The sequence below is a fragment of the Nerophis lumbriciformis genome, linkage group LG11 (assembly GCF_033978685.3).
Source record: "Nerophis lumbriciformis linkage group LG11, RoL_Nlum_v2.1, whole genome shotgun sequence".
Taxonomy (NCBI): domain Eukaryota; kingdom Metazoa; phylum Chordata; class Actinopteri; order Syngnathiformes; family Syngnathidae; genus Nerophis; species Nerophis lumbriciformis.
In genome coordinates this window covers 25,699,379-25,721,956 of record NC_084558.2, presented here as the reverse complement: position 1 = coordinate 25,721,956, position 22,578 = coordinate 25,699,379, and the positions used below count along the sequence as shown (strand labels likewise).

The 22,578-nt window shown below is 42.4% G+C and overlaps 2 protein-coding genes across 7 annotated transcripts in view; both read left to right on the top strand.

Annotated features, from left to right (window-relative positions):
• The window catches only part of csmd3b (CUB and Sushi multiple domains 3b), an 877,422-nt gene extending 860,504 nt beyond the window's left edge, over positions 1–16,918 (top strand). For all 6 annotated transcript variants that reach the window (XM_061966990.2, XM_072914110.1, XM_061966991.2 and 3 more), the window contains one exon: positions 14,949–16,918. In XM_061966990.2, coding sequence (XP_061822974.1) covers positions 14,949–15,108 — 160 coding nt within the window. In that variant the 3' untranslated portion in view covers positions 15,109–16,918. The remainder of the gene's footprint in view (positions 1–14,948) is intronic.
• Positions 16,919–18,710: 1,792 nt separating this feature from the next.
• Positions 18,711–22,578, top strand: part of LOC133610586 (teashirt homolog 1-like) — a 437,114-nt gene continuing 433,246 nt past the window's right edge. Inside the window, exons 1-2 of the mRNA XM_061966992.2 lie at positions 18,711–18,834; positions 19,969–20,032. The gene's annotated coding sequence lies outside the window, so the exon portion shown is untranslated. The remainder of the gene's footprint in view (positions 18,835–19,968; positions 20,033–22,578) is intronic.

Below are 22,578 nucleotides of genomic sequence, written 5' to 3'. Positions count from 1 at the left end.
ATGCTGCGGTATTATACTCCACACTCTCCACTTTGCTGCAGCTTGCCCTCAGTCTCTTTATGGATACAATTAGAACCCCCGCCGTGGTGGAAGGGAAGGAAGTCAGGTTTTATATTAGCTCTAGATGCTCTGCGGTATTATACTCCACACTCTCAACTTTCCTGCAGCTTGCCCTCAGTCTCTTTATGGATAAAACTAGAACCCTGTGGTGGTGGACGGAAAGAAAGTCAGGTTTGATATTAGCTCTAGATGCTGCGGTATTATACTCCACACTCTCAACTTTGCTGCAGCTTGCCCTCAGTCTCTTTATGGATAAAACTAGAACCCTGCGGTGGTGGACGGGAAGAAAGTCAGGTTTGATATTAGTTCTAGATGCTGCGGTATTAGACTCCACACTCTCAACTTTGCTGCAGCTTGCCCTCAGTGTCCTCTTGCATAATATTAGAACTTCTAACAGCGATTGACAAGGCAGTGGAAAAGGAAGGAAGTCAGGTTGGATATTAGCTCTAGATGCTGCGGTATTATACTCCACACTCTCAACTTTGCTGCAGCTTGCCCTCAGTCTCTTTATGGATACAATTAGAACCCTCGCCGTGGTGGAAGGGAAGGAAGTCAGGTTTGATATTAGCTCCAGATGCTGCGGTATTATACTCCACACTCTCATCTTTGCTGCAGCTTGCCCTCAGTGTCCTTTTGGACAGTATTGGAACTTCTAACAGAGATTGACAAGGCAGTGGAAAAGGAAGGAAGTCAGGTTTGATATTAGCTCTAGATGCTGCGGTATTATACTCCACACTCTCAACTTTGCTGCATCTTGCCCTCAGTCTCTTTATGGATACAATTAGAACCCCCGCCGTGGTGGAAGGGAAGGAAGTCAGGTTTGATAGTATCTCCAGATGCTGCGGTATTATACTCCACACTCTCAACTTTGCTGCAGCTTACCCTCAGTGTCCTCTTGGATAATATTAGAACCTCTAACAGCGACTGACAAGGCAGTGGAAAAGGAAGGAAGTCAGGTTTGATATCAGCTCTAGAGGCTGGGGTATTATACTCCACACTCTCAACTTTGCTGCAGCTTGCCCTCAGTCTATTTATGGATACAATTAGAACCCCCGCCAAGGTGGAAGGGAAGGAAATCAGGTTTGATATTAGCTCTAGATGCTCTGCGGTATTACACTCCACACTCTCAACTTTCCTGCAGCTTGCCCTCAGTGTCCTCTTGGGTAATATTGGAACTTCTAACAGCGACTGACAAGGCAGTGGAAAAGGAAGGAAGTCAGGTTTGATATTAGCTCTAGATGCTGCGATATTATACTCCACACTCTCAACTTTGCTGCAGCTTGCCCTCAGTCTCTTTATGGATACAATTAGAACCCTCGCCGTGGTGGAAGGGAAGGTAGTCAGGTTTGATATTAGCTCTAGATGCTGCGGTATTATACTCCACACTCCCATCTTTGCTACAGCTTGCCCTCAGTGTCCTCTTGGACAATATTGGAACTTCTAACATAGATTGACAAGGCAGTGGAAAAAGAAGGAAGTCAGGTTTGATATTGGCTCTAGATGCTGCGGTATTATACTCCACACTCTCAACTTTGCTGCAGCTTGCCCTCAGTCTCTTTATGGATACAATTAGAACCCCCGCCAAGGTGGAAGGGAAGGAAGTCAGGTTTGATATTAGCTCTAGATGCTGCGGTATTATACTCCACACGCTCATCTTTGCTGCCGCTTGCCCTCAGTGTCCTCTTGGACAATATTGGAACTTCTAACAGCGACTGACAAAGCAGTGGAAAAGGAAGGAAGTCAGGTTTGATATTAGCTCTAGATGCTGCGATATTATACTCCACACTCTCAACTTTGCTGCAGCTTGCCCTCAGTCTCTTTATGGATACAATTAGAACCCTCGCCGTGGTGGAAGGGAAGGTAGTCAGGTTTGATATTAGCTCTAGATGCTGCGGTATTGTACTCCACACTCCCATCTTTGCTGCAGCTTGCCCTCAGTCTCTTTATGGATACAATTAGAACCCCCTCCGTGGTGGAAGGGAAGGAAGTCAAGTTTGATATTAGCTCTAGATGCTGTGGTATTATACTCCACACTCTCAACTTTGCTGCAGCGTACCCTCAGTGTCCTCTTGGACAATATTGGAACTTCTAACAGCGATTGACAAGACAGTGGAAAAGGAAGGAAGTCAGGTTTGATATTAGCTCTAGATGCTGCGGTATTATACTCCACACTCTCAACTTTGCTACAGCTTGCCCTCAGTCTCTTTATGGATAAAATTAGAACCCTGTGGTGGTGGACGGGAAGAAAGTCAGGTTAGATATTAGTTCTAGATGCTGCGGTATTATACTCCACACTCCCATCTTTGCTGCAGCTTGCCCTCAGTCTCTTTATGGATACAATTAGAACCCCCTCCGTGGTGGAAGGGAAGGAAGTCAAGTTTGATATTAGCTCTAGATGCTGTGGTATTATACTCCACACTCTCAACTTTGCTGCAGCGTACCCTCAGTGTCCTCTTGGACAATATTGGAACTTCTAACAGCGACTTACAAGGCAGTGGAAAAGGAAGGAAGTCAGGTTTGATATTAGCTCTAGATGCTGCGGTATTATACTCCACACTCTCATCTTTGCTGCAGCTTGCCCTCAGTGTCCTCTTGGACAATATTGGAACTTCTAACAGCGACTGACAAGGCAGTGGAAAAGGAAGGAAGTCAGGTTTGATATTAGCTCTAGATGCTGCGATATTATACTCCACACTCTCCATTTTGCTGCAGCTTGCCCTCAGTCTCTTTATGGATACAATTAGAACCCCCTCCGTGGTGGAAGGGAAGGAAGTCAAGTTTGATATTAGCTCTAGATGCTGTGGTATTATACTCCACACTCTCAACTTTCCTGCAGCTTGTCCTCAGTGTCCTCTTGGGTAATATTGGAACTTCTAACAGCGACTGACAAGGCAGTGGAAAAGGAAGGAAGTCAGGTTTGATATTAGCTCTAGATGCTGCGATATTATACTCCACACTCTCAACTTTGCTGCAGCTTGCCCTCAGTCTCTTTATGGATACAATTAGAACCCTCGCCGTGGTGGAAGGGAAGGTAGTCAGGTTTGATATTAGCTCTAGATGCTGCGGTATTATACTCCACACTCCCATCTTTGCTACAGCTTGCCCTCAGTGTCCTCTTGGACAATATTGGAACTTCTAACATAGATTGACAAGGCAGTGGAAAAAGAAGGAAGTCAGGTTTGATATTAGCTCTAGATGCTGCGGTATTATACTCCACACTCTCAACTTTGCTGCAGCTTGCCCTCAGTCTCTTTATGGATACAATTAGAACCCCCGCCAAGGTGGAAGGGAAGGAAGTCAGGTTTGATATTAGCTCTAGATGCTGCGGTATTATACTCCACACGCTCATCTTTGCTGCCGCTTGCCCTCAGTGTCCTCTTGGACAATATTGGAACTTCTAACAGCGACTGACAAGGCAGTGGAAAAGGAAGGAAGTCAGGTTTGATATTAGCTCTAGATGCTGCGATATTATACTCCACACTCTCAACTTTGCTGCAGCTTGTCCTCAGTCTCTTTATGGATACAATTAGAACCCTCGCCGTGGTGGAAGGGAAGGTAGTCAGGTTTGATATTAGCTCTAGATGCTGCGGTATTATACTCCACACTCCCATCTTTGCTGCAGCTTGCCCTCAGTCTCTTTATGGATACAATTAGAACCCCCTCCGTGGTGGAAGGGAAGGAAGTCAAGTTTGATATTAGCTCTAAATGCTGTGGTATTATACTCCACACTCTCAACTTTGCTGCAGCGTACCCTCAGTGTCCTCTTGGACAATATTGGAACTTCTAACAGCGATTGACAAGGCAGTGGAAAAGGAAGGAAGTCAGGTTTGATATTAGCTCTAGATGCTGCGGTATTATACTCCACACTCTCAACTTTGCTACAGCTTGCCCTCAGTCTCTTTATGGATAAAATTAGAACCCTGTGGTGGTGGACGGGAAGAAAGTCAGGTTAGATATTAGTTCTAGATGCTGCGGTATTAGACTCCACACTCTCAACTTTGCTGCAGCTTGCCCTCAGTGTTCTCTTGGATAATATTGGAACTTCTAACAGCGACTGACAAGGCAGTGGAAAAGGAAGGAAGTCAGGTTTGATATTAGCTCTAGATGCTGCGGTATTATACTCCACACTCTCATCTTTGCTGCAGCTTGCCCTCAGTGTCCTCTTGGACAATATTGGAACTTCTAACAGCGACTGACAAGGCAGTGGAAAAGGAAGGAAGTCAGGTTTGATATTAGCTCTAGATGCTGCGATATTATACTCCACACTCTCCATTTTGCTGCAGCTTGCCCTCAGTCTCTTTATGGATACAATTAGAACCCCCTCCGTGGTGGAAGGGAAGGAAGTCCAGTTTGATATTAGCTCTAGATGCTGTGGTATTATACTCCACACTCTCAACTTTGCTGCAGCTTGCCCTCAGTCTCTTTATGGATACAATTAGAACCCCCGCCAAGTCATACCAAAGACTATAAAAATGGGACCCATGACCTCCCTGCTTGGCACTCAGCATCAAGGGTTGGAATTGGGGGTTGAATCACCAAAATGATTCCCGGGCGCGGCCACCGCTGCTGCCCACTGCTCCCCTCACCTCCCAGGGGGTGATCAAGGGTGATGGGTCAAATGCAGAGAATTATCTCGCCACACCTAGTGTGTGTGTGACAATCATTGGTACTTTAACTTTAATTTTTAAGGGAAGGAAGTCAGGTTTGATATTAGCTCTAGATGCTGCGGTATTATACTCCCCACGCTCACCTTTGCTGCAGCTTGCCCTCAGTGTCCTCTTGGACAATATTGGAACTTCTAACAGCGACTGACAAGGCAGTGGAAAAGGAAGGAAGTCAGGTTTGATATTAGCTCTAGATGCTGCGATATTATACTCCACACTCTCAACTTTGCTGCAGCTTGCCCTCAGTCTCTTTATGGATACAATTAGAACCCTCGCCGTGGTGGAAGGGAAGGTAGTCAGGTTTGATATTAGTTCTAGATGCTGCGGTATTATACTCCACACTCCCATCTTTGCTGCAGCTTGCCCTCAGTCTCTTTATGGATACAATTAGAACCCTCGCCGTGGTGGAAGGGAAGGAAGTCAGGTTTGATATTAGCTCTAGATGCTGCGGTATTATACTCCACACTCTCATCTTTGCTGCAGCTTGCCCTCAGTGTCCTCTTGGACAATATTGGAACTTCTAACAGAGATTGACAAGGCAGTGGAAAAGGGAGGAAGTCAGGTTTGATATTAGCTCTAGATGCTGCGGTATTATACTCCACACTCTCAACTTTGCTGCAGCTTGCCCTCAGTCTCTTTATGGATAAAATTAGAACCCTGTGGTGGTGGACGGGAAGAAAGTCAGGTTTGATATTAGTTCTAGATGCTGCGGTATTAGACTCCACACTCTCAACTTTGCTGCAGCTTGCCCTCAGTGTCCTCTTGGATAATATTGGAACTTCTAACAGCGACTGACAAGGCAGTGGAAAAGGAAGGAAGTCAGGTTTGATATTAGCTCTAGATGCTGTGGTATTATACTCCACACTCTCATCTTTGCTGCAGCTTGCCCTCAGTGTCCTCTTGGACAATATTGGAACTTCTAACAGCGACTGACAAGGCAGTGGAAAAAGGAAGGAAGTCAGGTTTGATATTAGCTCTAGATGCTGCGATATTATACTCCACACTCTCCATTTTGCTGCAGCTTGCCCTCAGTCTCTTTATGGATACAATTAGAACCCCCTCCGTGGTGGAAGGGAAGGAAGTCAAGTTTGATATTAGCTCTAGATGCTGTGGTATTATACTCCACACTCTCAACTTTGCTGCAGCGTACCCTCAGTGTCCTCTTGGATAATATTAGAACTTCTAACAGCAACTGACAAGGCAGTGGAAAAGGAAGGAAGTCAGGTTTGATATTAGCTCTTCAGGCTGGGGTATTATACTCCACACTCTCAACTTTGCTGCAGCTTGCCCTCAGTCTCTTTATGGATACAATTAGAACCCTCGCCGTGGTGGAAGGGAAGGAAGTCAGGTTTGATATTAGCTCTAGATGCTGCGGTATTATACTCCACACTCTCATCTTTGCTGCAGCTTGCCCTCAGTGTCCTCTTGGACAATATTGGAACTTCTAACAGAGATTGACAAGGCAGTGGAAAAGGAAGGAAGTCAGGTTTGATATTAGCTCTAGATGCTGTGGTATTATACTCCACACTCTCCATTTTGCTGCAGCTTGCCCTCAGTCTCTTTATGGATACAATTAGAACCCCCTCCGTGGTGGAAGGGAAGGAAGTCCAGTTTGATATTAGCTCTAGATGCTGTGGTATTATACTCCACACTCTCAACTTTGCTGCAGCTTGCCCTCAGTCTCTTTATGGATACAATTAGAACCCCCGCCAAGTCATACCAAAGACTATAAAAATGGGACCCATGACCTCCCTGCTTGGCACTCAGCATCAAGGGTTGGAATTGGGGGTTGAATCACCAAAATGATTCCCGGGCGCGGCCACCGCTGCTGCCCACTGCTCCCCTCACCTCCCAGGGGGTGATCAAGGGTGATGGGTCAAATGCAGAGAATAATCTCGCCACACCTAGTGTGTGTGTGACAATCATTGGTACTTTAACTTTAATTTTTAAGGGAAGGAAGTCAGGTTTGATATTAGCTCTAGATGCTGCGGTATTATACTCCCCACGCTCACCTTTGCTGCAGCTTGCCCTCAGTGTCCTCTTGGACAATATTGGAACTTCTAACAGCGACTGACAAGGCAGTGGAAAAGGAAGGAAGTCAGGTTTGATATTAGCTCTAGATGCTGCGATATTATACTCCACACTCTCAACTTTGCTGCAGCTTGCCCTCAGTCTCTTTATGGATACAATTAGAACCCTCGCCGTGGTGGAAGGGAAGGTAGTCAGGTTTGATATTAGTTCTAGATGCTGCGGTATTATACTCCACACTCCCATCTTTGCTGCAGCTTGCCCTCAGTCTCTTTATGGATACAATTAGAACCCTCGCCGTGGTGGAAGGGAAGGAAGTCAGGTTTGATATTAGCTCTAGATGCTGCGGTATTATACTCCACACTCTCATCTTTGCTGCAGCTTGCCCTCAGTGTCCTCTTGGACAATATTGGAACTTCTAACAGAGATTGACAAGGCAGTGGAAAAGGGAGGAAGTCAGGTTTGATATTAGCTCTAGATGCTGCGGTATTATACTCCACACTCTCAACTTTGCTGCAGCTTGCCCTCAGTCTCTTTATGGATAAAATTAGAACCCTGTGGTGGTGGACGGGAAGAAAGTCAGGTTTGATATTAGTTCTAGATGCTGCGGTATTAGACTCCACACTCTCAACTTTGCTGCAGCTTGCCCTCAGTGTCCTCTTGGATAATATTGGAACTTCTAACAGCGACTGACAAGGCAGTGGAAAAGGAAGGAAGTCAGGTTTGATATTAGCTCTAGATGCTGTGGTATTATACTCCACACTCTCATCTTTGCTGCAGCTTGCCCTCAGTGTCCTCTTGGACAATATTGGAACTTCTAACAGCGACTGACAAGGCAGTGGAAAAAGGAAGGAAGTCAGGTTTGATATTAGCTCTAGATGCTGCGATATTATACTCCACACTCTCCATTTTGCTGCAGCTTGCCCTCAGTCTCTTTATGGATACAATTAGAACCCCCTCCGTGGTGGAAGGGAAGGAAGTCAAGTTTGATATTAGCTCTAGATGCTGTGGTATTATACTCCACACTCTCAACTTTGCTGCAGCGTACCCTCAGTGTCCTCTTGGATAATATTAGAACTTCTAACAGCAACTGACAAGGCAGTGGAAAAGGAAGGAAGTCAGGTTTGATATTAGCTCTTCAGGCTGGGGTATTATACTCCACACTCTCAACTTTGCTGCAGCTTGCCCTCAGTCTCTTTATGGATACAATTAGAACCCTCGCCGTGGTGGAAGGGAAGGAAGTCAGGTTTGATATTAGCTCTAGATGCTGCGGTATTATACTCCACACTCTCATCTTTGCTGCAGCTTGCCCTCAGTGTCCTCTTGGACAATATTGGAACTTCTAACAGAGATTGACAAGGCAGTGGAAAAGGAAGGAAGTCAGGTTTGATATTAGCTCTAGATGCTGCGGTATTATACTCCACACTCTCAACTTTGCTGCAGCTTGCCCTCAGTCTCTTTATGGATAAAATTAGAACCCTGTGGTGGTGGACGGGAAGAAAGTCAGGTTTGATATTAGTTCTAGATGCTGCGGTATTATACTCCACACTCTCAACTTTGCTGCAGCTTGCCCTCAGTCTATTTATGGATACAATTAGAACCCCCACCGTGGTGGAAGGGAAGGAAGTCAAGTTTGATATTAGCTCTAGATATTGCGGTATTATACTCCACACTCTCAACTTTCCTGCAGCTTACCCTCAGTGTCCTCTTGATAATATTGGAACTTCTAACAGCGATTGACAAGGCAGTGGAAAAGGAAGGAAGTCAAGTTTGATATTAGCTCTAGATGCTGCGGTATTATACTCCACACTCTCAACTTTGCTGCAGCTTGCCCTCAGTCTATTTATGGATACAATTAGAACCCCCGCCAAGGTGGAAGGGAAGGAAGTCAGGTTTGATATTAGCTCTAGATGCTCTGCGGTATTATACTCCACACTCTCAATTTTGCTGCAGCTTGCCCTCAGTGTCCTCTTGGATAATATTGGAACTTCTAACAAGGCAGTGGAAAAGGAAGGAAGTCAGGTTTGATATTAGCTCTAGATGCTGCGGTATTAGACTCCACACTCTCAACTTTGCTGCAGCTTGCCCTCAGTGTCCTCTTGGATAATATTAGAACTTCTAACAGCGACTGACAAGGCAGTGGAAAAGGAAGGAAGTCAGGTTTGATATTAGCTCTAGATGCAGGGGTATTATACTCCACACTCTCAACTTTGCTGCAGCTTGCCCTCAGTCTATTTATGGATACAATTAGAACCCCCGCCGTGCTGGAAGGGAAGAAAGTCAGGTTTGATATTAGCTCCAGATGCTGCGGTATTATACTCCACACTCTCAACTTTCCTGCAGCTTGCCCCCAGTGTCCTCTTGGATAATATTGGAACTTCTAACAGTGATTGACAAGGCAGTGGAAAAGGAAGGAAGTCAGGTTTGATATTAGCTCCAGATGCTGTGGTATTATACTCCACACTCTCAACTTTCCTGCAGCTTGCCCCCAGTGTCCTCTTGGATAATATTGGAACGTCTAACAGTGATTGACAAGGCAGTGGAAAAGGAAGGAAGTCAGGTTTAATATTAGCTCTAGATGCTGCGGTATTATACTCCACACTCTCAACTTTGCTGCAGCTTGCCCTCAGTCTCTTTATGGATACAATTAGAACCCTCGCCGTGGTGGAAAAAGAAGGAAGTCAGGTTTGATATTAGCTCTAGATGCTGCAGTATTATACTCCACATTCTCAACTTTGCTGCAGCTTCCCCTCAGGCTCTTTATGGATAAAATTAGAACCCTACGGTGGTGGACGGGAAGGAAGTCAGGTTTGATATTAGCTCTAGATGCTGCGATATTAGACTCCACACTCTCAACTTTGCTGCAGCTTGCCCTCAGTCTCTTTATGGATAAAATTAGAACCCTACGGTGGTGGACGGGAAGGAAGTCAGGTTTGATATTAGCTCTAGATGCTGCGGTATTAGACTCCACACTCTCAACTTTGCTGCAGCTTGCACTCAGTGTCCTCTTGGATAGTATTAGAACTTCTAACAGCAACTGACAAGGTAGTGGAAAAGGAAGGAAGTCATGTTCGACCTTAGCTTTGGATACTGCGGTAGTATACTCTATATCAGGGTGTACATCGTGCATTCAACCAATTGCAAACGATGCATGGAAGTCTGACTACAAAGATGATGGCTAAGTTGACTTAAGTCTTTACATCTTACCGTTTCGTTATTTTATCCGTTGAGTAGATAATTGACAATGAAAGAAGGTATTGTGCGTTGATACTGCCGCCATCTCCTGCCAGCCACAACAGGAGCAACTGATTGCTTCTGCTGCGCTGATTGGAGTAGCGGCAGCCAATCCAGAGGGCACTTAAAATCAGTTGACATGTCATCTTTAAACGATGTGACGTGGGTTACACTTGAATTGCATCCAGTGGAAACATTTAGAACAGCACTTTCTTTCATAAAAAAAATGCAGCTAATTTTTATATTTAGCAAATGGATCTTGCGGACTGCGGTCTAGATTAAACTTGCAAAAACGTACAGCCTGCGTACGTTTGACACCCCAGCTGTACATTTTCCACTCTTTTCAGCTTGCCCTCAGTCTCATCTTGGATAAAATCAGTACTCTTGTCGTCCAACGCCGGTGAAAGGGAAGGAAGTCAGGCTAGACCTTATCTCGAGATGCTGGGGTATGATATTCCACAGTGTCCACTATTCTTGCCCTCATTCTCCTCTTGGTTAAAATTTAAACTCCTGATGTCCAACGTCAAGGCGATAAAAGGGAAGGAAGTTAGGTTTGACCTGAGCTCTGCATACTGCGGTATTATACTCCACAGTGTCCACTTTTTTGATGCTTGCCCTCAGTCTTCTCCTGATAAAAATGATAATTCATGACATTCAAAGTCAAGATCGTGAAAGTGAAGAAAGTCATGTTCGACTTTAGCTAAGGATGCTGCAGTATTATACTCCACAGTCTCCACTTTGCTGCACCTTGCCATTTTTCGCCTTGTGGATAAAATTAGAACTCCCAAGTTGGTGGAAGGGAAGGAAGTCAGGTTCGACTTTAGCTCTCGATGCTGTTGTATTTTAGTCCACAATCTCCATTTTGCTGCAGTTTGCCCTCAATCTTTTCTTGGATAAAATTATAACTCCTGACGTCCATTGCCAGGACGGTGAAGGGGAAAGAAGTCAGGTTCGACCTTAGCTCTGGATCTTGCAGTATTATACCCCACAGTCTCCACTTTGCTGCAGCTTGCCCTTAGTGTCCTCTTGGATAAAATTAGAACTCTTATTAGCCACTGACAAGGCGGTGGAAAAGAAAGGAAGTCAGGTTCGACCTTAGCTTTGGATGCTGCGGTATTTCACGCTATATTTTCCACTTTTTACAGTTTGCCTTCAGTCTCATCCTGGATAAAGTTAGTACTCCTGATGTCCAACGCCAAGTCGGTAAAAGGGGGAAGTCAGGCTCGACCTTAGCCCTCGATTCTTCGGTATTATACGCTAGTGTCCACTTTTTTGCAGGTTGCCCTCAGTCTCCTCTTGGATAAAATCAGAAGTCTTGACATCCAATGCCAAGGCCTTGGAAGGTTAGGGGGTCGGGTTTGAACTTAGTTCTGAATGCTTCGGTATTATACCTCACAGTCTCCACTTTGTTGCAGCTTGCCCTCCGTCTTCTCTTGGATATACTTAGAACTCCCACAGTAGTGGAAGGGAAGGAAGTTAGGTTTGATCTTAGCTCTGGATACTGCGGTATTATATGCCACAGTGTCCACTTTTTTTGCAGCTTGCCCTCAGTCTCCTCTTGGATACAATCAGAAGTCTTGACATCCAATGCCAAGGCGGTGGAAGGTAAGGGGGTCAGGTTTGAACGTAGTTACGAATGCTGCGGTATTATACTCCACAGTCTCCACTTTGTTGCAGTTTGCCCTCAGTCTCCTCTTGGATAAAATTAGAAGTCTTGATGTCCAATGCCAAGGCGGTAAAAGGGGGAAGTCAGGCTCGACCTTAGCTCTCGATTCTTCGGTATTATACCTCACAGTCTCCACTCTGTTGCAGCTTGCCCTCAGTCTTCTCTTGGATAAAATTAAAACTACCACAGTAGTGGAAGGGAAGGGAGTAAGGTTTGATCTTAGCTCTGGATACTGCGTTATTATATGCCACAGTGTCCACTTTTTTGCAGCTTTCCCTCAGTCTCCTCTTGGATAAATTCAGAAGTCTTGACATCCAATGCCAAGGCGGTAGAATGTAAGCTGGTTCGGGTTTGAACTTAGTTCTGAATGCTGCGGTACTATACTCCACAGTCTCCACTTTGTTGCAGTTTGCCCTCAGTCTTCTCTTGGATAAAATTAGAAGTCTTGATGTCCAATGCCAAGGCGGTAAAAGGGGGAAGTCAGGCTCGACCTTAGCTCTCGATTCTTCGGTATTATACCTCACAGTCTCCACTCTGTTGCAGCTTGCCCTCAGTCTTCTTTTGGATAAAATTAAAACTCCCACAGTAGTGGAAGGGAAGGAAGTTAGGTTTGATCTTAGCTCTGGATACTGCGGTATTATATGCCACAGTGTCCACTTTTTTGCAGCTTGCCCTCAGTCTCCTCTTGGATAAAATCAGAAGTCTTGACATCCAATGCCAAGGCGGTGGAATGTAAGGGGGTCGGGTTTGAACTTAGTTCCGAATGCTGCGGTATTATACTCCACAGTCTCCACTTTGTTGCAGTTTGCCCTCAGTCTGCTCTTGGATAAAATTAGAAGTCTTGATGTCCAATGCCAAGGCGGTAAAAGGGGGAAGTCAGGCTCGACCTTAGCTCTCGATTCTTCGGTATTATACCTCACAGTCTCCACTCTGTTGCAGCTTGCCCTCAGTCTTCTCTTGGATAAAATTAAAACTCCCACAGTAGTGGAAGGGAAGGAAGTTAGGTTTGATCTTAGCTCTGGATACTGCGGTATTATATGCCACAGTGTCCACTTTTTTGCAGCTTGCCCTCAGTCTCCTCTTGGATAAAATCAGAAGTCTTGACATCCAATGCCAAGGCGGTGGAATGTAAGGGGGTCGTTTTTGAACGTAGTTACGAATGCTGCGGTATTATACTCCACAGTCTCCACTTTGTTGCAGTTTGCCCTCAGTCTGCTCTTGGATAAAATTAGAAGTCTTGATGTCCAACGCCAAGGTGGCAAAAGGGGGAAGTCAGGCTCGACCTTAGCTCTCGATTCTTCGGTATTATACCTCACAGTCTCCACTCTGTTGCAGCTTGCCCTCAGTCTTCTCTTGGATATAATTAGAACTCCCACAGTAGTGGAAGGGAAGGAAGTTAGGTTTGATCTTAGCTCTGGATACTGCGGTATTATATGCCACAGTGTCCACTTTTTTGCAGCTTGCCCTCAGTCTCCTCTTGGATAAAATCAGAAATCTTGACATCCAATGCCAAGGCGGTGGAAGGTAAGGGGGTCGGGTTTGAACTTAGTTCTGAATGCTGCGGTATTATACTCCACAGTCTCCACTTTGCTGCAGCTTGTTCTCAGTCTCCTCTTGGATAAAATTAGAAGTCCTGATGTCCAATGCCAAGGCGGTAAAAGGGGGAAGTCAGACTCGACCTTAGCTCTCGATTCTTCGGTATTATACCTCACAGTCTCCACTCTGTTGCAGCTTGCCGTCAGTCTTCTCTTGGATAACATTAAAACTCCCACAGTAGTGGAAGGGAAGGGAGTAAGGTTTGATCTTAGCTCTGAATACTGCGGTATTATATGCCACAGTGTCCACTTTTTTGTAGCTTGCCCTCAGTCTCTTCTTGGATAAAATCAGAAGTCTTGACATCCAATGCCAAGGCGGTGGAATGTAAGGGGGTCGGGTTTGAACTTAGTTCCGAATGCTGCGGTATTATACTCCACAGTCTCCACTTTGTTGCAGTTTGCCCTCAGTCTGCTCTTGGATAAAATTAGAAGTCTTGATGTCCAATGCCAAGGCGGTAAAAGGGGGAAGTCAGGCTCGACCTTAGCTCTCGATTCTTCGGTATTATACCTCACAGTCTCCACTCTGTTGCAGCTTGCCCTCAGTCTTCTCTTGGATAAAATTAAAACTCCCACAGTAGTGGAAGGGAAGGAAGTTAGGTTTGATCTTAGCTCTGGATACTGCGGTATTATATGCCACAGTGTCCACTTTTTTGCAGCTTGCCCTCAGTCTCCTCTTGGATAAAATCAGAAGTCTTGACATCCAATGCCAAGGCGGTGGAATGTAAGGGGGTCGTTTTTGAACGTAGTTACGAATGCTGCGGTATTATACTCCACAGTCTCCACTTTGTTGCAGTTTGCCCTCAGTCTGCTCTTGGATAAAATTAGAAGTCTTGATGTCCAACGCCAAGGTGGCAAAAGGGGGAAGTCAGGCTCGACCTTAGCTCTCGATTCTTCGGTATTATACCTCACAGTCTCCACTCTGTTGCAGCTTGCCCTCAGTCTTCTCTTGGATATAATTAGAACTCCCACAGTAGTGGAAGGGAAGGAAGTTAGGTTTGATCTTAGCTCTGGATACTGCGGTATTATATGCCACAGTGTCCACTTTTTTGCAGCTTGCCCTCAGTCTCCTCTTGGATAAAATCAGAAATCTTGACATCCAATGCCAAGGCGGTGGAAGGTAAGGGGGTCGGGTTTGAACTTAGTTCTGAATGCTGCGGTATTATACTCCACAGTCTCCACTTTGCTGCAGCTGGTTCTCAGTCTCCTCTTGGATAAAATTAGAAGTCCTGATGTCCAATGCCAAGGCGGTAAAAGGGGGAAGTCAGACTCGACCTTAGCTCTCGATTCTTCGGTATTATACCTCACAGTCTCCACTCTGTTGCAGCTTGCCGTCAGTCTTCTCTTGGATAACATTAAAACTCCCACAGTAGTGGAAGGGAAGGGAGTAAGGTTTGATCTTAGCTCTGAATACTGCGGTATTATATGCCACAGTGTCCACTTTTTTGTAGCTTGCCCTCAGTCTCTTCTTGGATAAAATCAGAAGTCTTGACATCCAATGCCAAGGCGGTGGAATGTAAGGGGGTCGGGTTTGAACTTAGTTCCGAATGCTGCGGTATTATACTCCACAGTCTCCACTTTGCTGCACCTTGCCCATAAAATGATGCCCCTTGATCTAAGCAATTATTCTTTGTTCATGCAGTTTGTTATTTTTGTGTGTGAGCCTGCCTTTTTATTCTCTTGTTCTTTACATGACACATACAGGACCACCCCCAAGACCCAGTACACGGGCTGCTCCGTCCACGAGAACAACAACGGCCAGGCGGCCTTCGAGAACCCGATGTACAACACCAACGCCAAGGCTGTGGAAGGGAAGGCGGTCAGGTTTGACCCCAATCTCAACACGGTCTGCACTATGGTCTGAGCCTCCTCTTGTCCTCACTTTGACCCCGCAAAGGAAGGGGAAACCATCGTTAAAAGTCGAAACCTCGAGAAAACAATTCTTCTGACCCGCCTGGAAGCTCGGATGGCAGAGAGCAGTAAAAAAGTTGCTTTTTTGTAACAAAAAAACCCTCTTAGGGCAGCCCTGGAGACGGCGCCCGTAATCCTGAGTGAACGGCGGATTAGAGCAAACTCAAAGGGAGCTCGGCCCCGGCGGAGCACATGAGAGGAGGCTGACTCACAGAATGCTTATTAAAGCGCATCTTCCCATCCGGTGGACGGAGGCTAAAGGAGACGCAGACAACCCCGATTTGAACTGGAAGTAAAATTAAGCGAATCTCTGCAACAACAACAAAAATATCTTAAAAATCCCCCAGCCAATCAGAGCCTGTCTCGTGCGGAACTGGGAGAGGTTTGAACTTCTCCTGGTTCCTCAATCTGTCAATTGAAATGGACTCCAGTGGTTACGGAGATTTTTGAGGACTCACAAAGGACTCACTGGCACTAAAAAGCACATCAGACACTTCCTGTCGGACGATTACGTCAAAACAATGACAAAACCGTATGATGAAGACACCTAGAAAGGACGGACTCCATGGCGGTCCCCGAAAGACCGCCACCTTCTGAACTTGAAAGAACCCGAAACAAAACGTGGATCACGATGCGGTTCCACGGTGATCCTGCACTCTGCGAGTGCTTTCTCTTTTTTTCTTACTATTGCAGAATCTTCTGATCTGTACAGGAGCGTTCACCACCTATATTTTTGTGCTCTATATTTACCACAGGGGGCGGGGCTAAGGGCAAAACCGGATTTTTAGAAAAAAAACGCTTCAAACATTTTTTCTTTTAAAAATAATTTTCTTATCCAATGTTTGTGGTGATGTGTGTATGCGAGCGTCAACAATGGTGCATTTTTATTTCCACTTAGCAATTGTTTGATTTGAAAAATCCCAATAAGCTACTACTGCAAATTAACGTTTTTTTTATCGCCAGAGATGTCGCTGTTGTCATAGCAACACAGAACATTCTTGATGTCATCATACGCACAAAAACATCACAGCGACAAACATAATACTGACACCTGGTGGTATAAAAGGAAATACAGTGTTTTTTTTAAATAAAATGTGATGGCAAAACTAATGAAGATTCTTAAGCCCTGCCCACCATAAAGCCAGTCGATTAAATTAGGCATGAACTTTCCAATTTTCACCAATAGCTAAACAATCTCAATTGCCGTGTTTTACTGCATCTCACAGAGGAGATCCGTCAGACGCAACAATGTTTTTTTGTTCGCACTACACAGGTCACAATTTTGTTTGGATCCCGTTCCAATTTGGCGTGTTTGTAGCAGTCCCTGAGATCGCAACGTGGACCAAAAACGGTATCTCAGTCTTCGATTTTGATGAAGTTATGACATCTCTTGTTGTTGATTTTTTATTTGTTTGTGTTCTCCACAGTAGATCTGACACAGTGCCTACCAAAAAACATTTTTGGGGGACCCCTTAATCCCCCGGCCCTCCACACACACACACAAAGACTCCCTCCAAAGTTTTTAACGTTATTTTTCCTCCCCATACAATGACTGACCGCAATAAATCGTGTCATTTACTTGGTAGACGTTGAAGCCCTTCTTTGCCCCGATGGAAACTGGAAGTGTTCACCCTTACGATTGGAAAAAAAAATTACAGAATTGAAACAAAAAAAGTGTTTTGTACAGAAATCTATTTTTATGATGAGATTATTTGTAAAATGTATGAATCTATAATGTACATTTTCAATGCAATGTAAGATTAAAAAAGACTAATTGCTTTTGTAATCATTGTTGTTATTGTTGACTCTGTGGGATGCAAACTGGGAAAATTCTCTTTTCACAAAGTTGCTGTGGGGTTTAAAAGTTGACAAATTAAAACTAAGCCAGAGGCTGATAAAAATGCATTTTTTGAATAAAAAAAAAAAAAAAGTGTAAAAGCCTGTAAAGAGCGTTGTTATCTCATCTTGAGATAAAGCTTCCAAACTTTGGCGCGTTCATCTTCTCGCCGCTAACTCTTATCTCTCGAAAGTTCCACATTAGTTTTTTGTTGCAGTGGCTAAGACTCCCTGGAGGAGAAAAGTGGCTAAAAAGAAAAAAAAAGAGCTAAAAACGATTGGAAAATGAAGCTTACAAAATATCATAGACAATCAATAGGCCTCTTGCCAAAACAACCGTTGTGTTAAAGTGTTAAAATGATTGAGGCTTTCCTAACGCACCTGAAGCTAGTTATCTTTTAATATTAATAGAGTTCTTATTGTGAAAATGTCAGCCAAAATCAATAGGGGTATTGACTTCAACCTACACAACAAGCTGATATACAAGATACGACATCCTATCTCAAAAGCAGTCAGTTTCTTTCTTCTTCTGGTCCTGCTGGTAAGACCCTAGACTTCATTGTGTACTGTTCAAAAGCAATAGGGATATTGCTTTGTCATCCTTGGAGGAGAGCTCGCAAATCTCCACAATAGCGGTGTCAATTTTGACTTTTAACCTCAGCTGGCTTGGGCCCAAAATCAATAGGGTTCTTGCCTTGACATCATTTGGACAAATTATTTTGAGCCTTTGTATTTTGGAAAGCCCCTGCAAAATCAATTGGGTGCTTGCTTTGAAGAAGAGGGCTGGAACTATTGATCACAGCTACTTACAATGACATGAGTCATGCATCTCAAAACTAATAGGAGTTTTTGGTTAGACAACATTTCACGTAGAAAGCTCAAAATAAGCAGCGGTGTCACGGCGACGAAGGTAACTGATTGGTTTTGATTGTGGACATGCCGGTAAAAATCAATGGAGTTCTTAGCATGGAATTGTTTAGAAAGCTTGAAAAATGCAATCAGATTGGGGTTAAATGTTATTGATGGATTTAAACCTACTGGTCCTTGACTAATTGGTATTATGAGCCCTTCAAAATCAATAGTGTTCTTGTATTGACGTCAGATTACTTTTGAAAGTCCAACCAATAGAATACAAGGATGGCATGGACACACCTATTGATTTCAACCGTAAACAACCCGTTGTGTACTCCTTTCAAAATCAAAAGGGTTCTTGCTTTGACTCATTGATTTGAACATCAATAGAGTTCTTGTTGTGACAATGAAAGTTCAAAACCTGCAACTAGCAGACATGTTAGAGGCAATTATTGATTGTAGCCCTTGGTCGCATGTTCCTGTAATATTAGTGGACACATGTCATTCAAAATCAACTGTGTTCTTCCTTTGTCATGGTTTGAATGATAGCAGCTGGGCAAGAATCCTCTTAATTAAAAGCGTGAACTATTTAAGGTATATCTCTTAGTCCCAGCCCAGGACTGCTAACAACAACTGATCACTTAAATGGGATAGCAAACAGGAAATGGGCGTGGGATACTCCCGTGTTTTTCAAAACAAAAGCTACTTTGGTGAAAAGAGGAGTATCTTATAATCATGTAAACACATTTAATAAACTAGGGCCAAATAAATGTGTTGTGTGATAGTAATTTGCTACTTATTCAGTTTTACACGCAATATTAAAAAAAGGGTTAAATATTAGGAAAATTAACTTCCGGTATCCGGTGTCACGTGACGTCACTTACCTCTCTAACCAAACAGAATTGAACGTCACAGGTTTTTTGTTTGGCGACCGCATTCTCTTTTCTACAAAAATGACTTCTGTCGTGGAAACAAACGTGGAGTTGGAAAAGTACGTATGTCTATTTATGTTTGTTAGCATGTTCTGTATGTTTATTTAACGGCCTATGTTGTCACGTTCTCTTCTCTTTAGTCTTCACGTGATTGCAACGGCTGCTAATTGCTAACACCTGTGCTGAACCTTTCCACAAGTGTAGTTCAAATATATTAGTACACTAGTAGACTTTATCTCTTATTTTAGGGCTCAAAAGTAAATAACCCAAATAAAATTTGTGAATTCAACCTTTTATCCCCCAGTCAAAATTGTAACTTTTGAGTGAAAACAATCTGCTAATTTGCAGGTTTAGACGACGAATTAATTACAAAGCGACCAAAGTATATTTTTTTGCAGTATACAATTCGAGAAACTTGTGTGTAGTCTACGGATGCTTGAAATTGCCTTTTATAGTTTTTGTGTTCTGCTGTGCTACAGTGTGTGGCCACTAGATGGCGGCAGAGCCCTTGCAGTGGCCGTGGCTTGCAAGCGAAAACTACAGTAGTATACATTATTAAAATAGAACATTTTCAATTAATTATAAAAATAAAAAGTCTTAAGTCATAAAATATTTTGAATTTTTGTGTGGAATAGAGCATAATACATGTTTGAAAATTGTAATTTAAATTGGAGCAATAGTTATTTTAGTCTTACTTGATTGTGTAATGTTTTAGTTGCTTGGTATTGAATGATGAAATGAAAATATTCAAGAAAATAATCGATCAAGTGGCAAAGCAGACGTATTCATCGAGCACAATTTGTCCATCCATCCATTTTCTACCGCTTATTCCCTTCGGGGTCGCGGGGGGCGCTGGAGCCTAGCTCAGCTACAATCGGGCGGAAGGCGGGGTACACCCTGGACAAGTCGCCAGCTCATCGCAGGGCCAACACAGATAGACAGACAACATTCACACTCACATTCACACACTAGGGCCAATTTAGTGTTGCCAATCAACCTATCCCCAGGTGCATGTTTTTGTATACAAGTCAATTCAAAGTGCTTTGCAGATGCATATAATTAGAAGGAAGTGAATAAAATCATCATGGAAAAAATATGCAATAATTCAATTCAAATCAGAGTGCAAATACAATATTTTCAGATACAGTAAATAAAAATATTAAATGTTTTTTCATTACCACATTTATTTGTAGTTACATCATAACGCCACAAGAGAGCAGCAGACGACCAATAACCAACTGCACAACTACGGAGAAGGTAATACAATTATTTTGACTTGGGGTAACAACAACAAAAAAACAACACAATTAAGACACCATTCATGTTTAATAATATAATATAATTAAATAAATGATAGATGTTTAATTACTTTTTAATGTCATTAATTATGTGATGAAATGTGTACAACTGTACATTTTGCTCAGCCTTTTTGGATTGTCAAAATAGGAGGTCACTGTGAAGTTCAGTTCAGTTTCAGTTTATTTCGCACATGCATACGATACAATGTAATGCATCACATATTTCCAGTTGTTTCATTACAGCACGTCCGAAAAGGAGTAGGAAGAAGCTGAGCTTATATAATCTTACCCCTTTTCTGTAGAAGTGTGTTCTCCTATGTAGAAGTGTGTTCTCCTATCTTCACATATTGCTTCCAGTTGGTTAAGTAGCTTCTAACCCAGTTCAAGACCAACCCTCTGATTCCATGTTCTATTTTGTTTATTAAGATGCTGTGATTAATTGTGTCAAATGCTTTTGTTAAATCGATAAACACTGCAGCAGCACATTTTTTGCCATCGTTATTTCAATTTAATTCCATTGATGTTGAGATGTTGGCTCTGTATTCGTATTGGTTGTCTGTGTTTCGTTTTTATTTATGAATTTGTCTAATTTGTTGTTAGAGTTTTTCGATAATTTTAGAAAATTGTTGAAGTAGAGAAACAGGTGTGCAGTTTGTAAACTGGTGTTTGTCACCAGTCTTATAAATTGGTACGACGTTTGCCATTTTAATTTTATCTGGGAATTTGCCCGTTTGAAATGATAGGTTGCTGATGTATGATAAAGGTTCTGAAATCTCTTCAATAAGTTGGGAAAAAGCTTTGGTGCAGTAAAAGTAGGCAGCAAAAACATTCTGGGACCTCATTTTAAAGGTGAAACTTTAAGCTCAGGAAATAGAAGTTTCTTCCTATCAGTCCGTCGTCGTCCTGCCCTGACTTGCTGGCTTTTCCCAGATGTCTCCAGTTTTTTCCTCCTGATCAATCCAGGATTAGGCCCCATTACACGGGCGACCCTCTGGGACTTTTTATTCCGATAAATGAGCTGAGCGAGCGAACAGAACGATGTTTTGTTGCAGCCACATAAATTATGCATCCACTGTGGAAATCTACCGACCTTGATCATCCCTTTTTTTCCTTTTTTCTTTTTTTAAAGAGTGGGAGAACTTGTTAATTGGCAGCGTTGTCACATGAAATGTGGTCTGTGTTTGATGCGCTATATGTTGCTCATTTATTCATTTATGCTGTTTGTGAGGAGAAGCACCTACATATGCATAATACGCTATACATGCTGCCCTAAGAAAAATAATTACTTTCTGCATTTAATATTAGTTTTGTGGGGAATGTACTATATATCATAGTTTTCATTCATATTCATCCATTCATCCATTTTCTACCGCTTGTCCCTTGCCTTTTAATTACAAATAAAGCAAATATGCACCTTTCTAATTAAATGATGCAATAATGCAACTCTTTGAATGTGAGGTGTGGGGGAAAAAAAGCCGATTTTAATGATAAATTCCCCTCAGTAAAATATGCATTTATTAATATAGGCTAAGTTCCATCCTAAATCATACACAATAATTCAAAATATGAGCCTTTCTACTTTCAGAAGTAATCATACTTTCACAGGAAAGTCGAAGTATGATTAAAAAATATAAGTTATTTACTGAGGATAGTCAATATATTATAAGGAGAACAATACTGTTTATCATTTTACAACATACTGCAGTTTAAATATGATTAAAAAACCCTTACATTTATAAGAGTAAAGTCATAATACTTTAATAAAAACTATTTTAATTCTCCATAAATAAACTTAAAATATTATGGGAAAAATATTATAAAAATAGTAAATCTTTTTGAAAAGATCAACAATTTATGACAGCATAATAAAACAAAGAAAATAATCAGAATTTTCCTGGAAACGTTTCAAGTATTATGAGGGGGGAAAATAGTGAAGTAGATTTGTGAATTATTAAAATTTTAATTTAAATGTAAATTGATGTTATTTAAACGTTAACTTTATTTTAAAAACTAGTTTTACATAAATACAGTTGAAAGACAAGGGAAAATATTTTAACCAAAATAAAGTATGTACAAAAAAAATAAAGTTGAAATACAAGTTAAGAAGTAGATTTTAACTAAACAACGAACTTAAAAAATAAAATAAAAATCCAAGCATGATGTTAAACTATTAAGAAGTGAAACATGATAATAAAGTTGAGGCACAAATAAATTATCTACAAGAAGGAAAAAAGTAAGCTTTACAAAAATAAAGTGCATTTTTCTACAAATGTTGTTCTTTATAAGAATCAAGTTGGACTAATTAGAAAAAAAATATTTTAAATATGTGATAAAAGTTAGTACAAAACAAAATGCATTTGTATGACAGAAATTCTAATATTACTAAAATAATACATAAAGTATATACCTTTTTTATTTTACAAAAATAAAGTGGAAATATGAGAATACAATTGTAATGATACAATGTGTTCATGAAAACCAGTCTTTGACGTGTGCGTGTGTTTA